Below are 2,344 nucleotides of genomic sequence, written 5' to 3' on the forward strand. Positions count from 1 at the left end.
GTCATTATGTTATTTGTCGCCTCTTAATGTACACAGGTAATTTATTTCCGTATACTTTAATTTTCAGGAAATTTTAAATCTATTATTTGAGATTTCGGCATAAATATATAATGACAAACTTAATTATTTGCCATTTGGTCTTTCACAGGAATAGTAATTACGTTCACACGTGAATATGCAGACCTTAATGACCATAATATTGTGAGTTCTAAGTCTGATTACCTTTTCCTCATTACATCAGGTACATTTCTTCAGCCCCAAACTATTACTTTTTAATTACCCCCATACCCATTGTTGTGACAATTTCTTTTGTTATAAAATCCCTTAAATTTTAGTGTCTTGTCAATATTTCCTCACTTTATTCTCGAACTTCATACCCAACAGTTCGTCTGAGAATATTTCAAAAGTTACGGAAAAAACCAAATTGTGTTATTTCAAAGTGCTTAAGCTGTTCCGGTGCAGAGTAAGAAAGTTTCCAGTGAAGTTAAATTAACAGTGAAAAATTGTGAATAAAAATGGCTCAAAAGTGGTATTTCAACAAAGAAGAGTTGAAGAACTCTCCTAGTTCCAAGGATGGCATCAGCGCGGAGGAGGAGCTAGATCACAAACAACAAGCCGCTTACCTTATAACTGATTTGGGCAAGCGGCTAAAGTTGTCAGAAGTCTGTGTGCACACTGCTATTGTGTACATGCACAGATTCTTTATTCACCATTCATTAGCCAAGTTTCACCGGTATGAAATTGCCACGGCAGCGATTTTTCTGGCGGCAAAGGTGGAAGAAGAGCCACAAAAATCGCAGGCGGTCATCAGCGCTCTTCATGTCTGCCTCAACAAATACGAAGTTCACCAACTGGACACTACTTTTGCCGAGAACCAGGAGAAGGTCAAGGCACTAACTTCAAATGAGCAACTTCTTCTGGGAACACTTGGATTCAAGATGGGGGTTAGTCACCCTCATTATGACATCAAGAAATTCTGTGAGGAAATAAAAGCTTGCAAGGAATTATGCAAGATTTTCCTGCAGATGGCTAATTACACTTTACAGATGACGTCAATGTGCGTGAAATATAAACCGGCAGTAGTGGCGTCATTCTGTATTTATTTCACCATCCAATCATCGCAGTGGAAGATTCCCCAAGTCATAGACGGGAATCTTTGGTTTTGGCTCCTCGACACCAAAGTGACCTTCGATTTACTGATTAAGATGGACAGGGAGTTCAAAGCGGTTTTAGATAAAATGTCACCCAGGATAAAAAACCGGGTGATGGGATTATTTAAAAATCCATCGGTCAAAGTGACTGCAGTGAATCGGATAGCGACGACCCCCAGTTCATCGGATCCAGAAATTGTTTCCGGTAACCCTGAAGTCGAGAAGCCAAGGACTCGACGAAAAATCAGCTATCACGAGTATCGTGATAGACTGATGAAGAAAAAATCTGAATCAGATGGATCATCGACTTCTTCACCTCCTGATGTAGAAGTTCAGGATAATTCCATTGGAAGTACCTGCCAGCTTGTACCCTCAACTGAAGCGGATCTGGACCACAGCCGTAACATCAAAATAATTACGACATGGGCAGTATTTTGTGTTCTGCTAAGAGACGTAAGCTTTTGTAGTTTCAATAATTTTTTAATTTTTTGTACATAATTATTTATCATCCAGTTATTTTTTGTTGTAAAATATTATTGTAGGTTTTATTATTTTCATAAATTAAATATTTAGTATTTCATGTAAATTGTAAAATAGTAAATTATATTTTAAAAATTTACTTTTTATTTAATAAGTTTAATATATTTTTTGTAAATAATTAAATAATAATGTAATTAAAATTAATGATAATGCACCATAGACTTAATCATGTCTTTTGAAAAATAAAATATTAATAAAACGAAATCCTCTTTTTGTTTTGATTTTAATATAATTAATTATTTTATATAAGTAATTTTATTTTAAGAGTAATAATTAATTTTTATGACAGTAAAGTTAGCGAACATCTGACAATTTTTTAAACTTTGAAATAATAAATTAAAATGTTTATAAAATAAAAAAAAAAAATTCATATTTAGACAATTCGAAATTCAGTAGATGCATTTTTTAAAAATTTTATTATTTTACTTATTTAATTTTTTTAGATGTAATTAAAAAATTGTCGGATGTCTACTGCACTTACACTTAGTTAATTTTTCCAAATTAAATTTTTATAAAATTTTTTAATGAATGCAGAATAGAAATCAAAAATTTAATTCAAAATATCACTTTCTATTTTTAAAAAATACAAATTATCTTCGAATAAAAAATTAAAAAAAAAAATATGATCCTGAAGTTAGCAGACAGTTAAAAAT

At 32.1% G+C, this 2,344-nt stretch overlaps 1 protein-coding gene across 1 annotated transcript; it reads left to right on the forward strand.

Moving 5' to 3' along the window:
* The first annotated feature begins 515 nt into the window (after nucleotides 1-515).
* On the forward strand, nucleotides 516-2,140 carry LOC130670091 (cyclin-T-like). Its single transcript, XM_057473263.1, has 2 exons — nucleotides 516-1,604; nucleotides 2,135-2,140. Exons 1-2 carry the CDS (start codon nucleotides 516-518, stop codon nucleotides 2,138-2,140), a joined length of 1,095 nt encoding a protein of 364 aa, XP_057329246.1.
* Nucleotides 2,141-2,344: the final 204 nt, after the last annotated feature.

The sequence above is a fragment of the Microplitis mediator genome, chromosome 6 (genome assembly GCF_029852145.1).
Source record: "Microplitis mediator isolate UGA2020A chromosome 6, iyMicMedi2.1, whole genome shotgun sequence".
In the NCBI taxonomy this organism is placed as follows: Eukaryota; Metazoa; Arthropoda; class Insecta; order Hymenoptera; family Braconidae; genus Microplitis; species Microplitis mediator.

What these genes read in the sequence shown, in the direction of transcription:
- LOC130670091 (XM_057473263.1), top strand. Translation starts at nt 516, where the DNA reads ATGGCTCAAAAGTGGTATTTCAACAAAGAAGAGTTGAAGAACTCTCCT.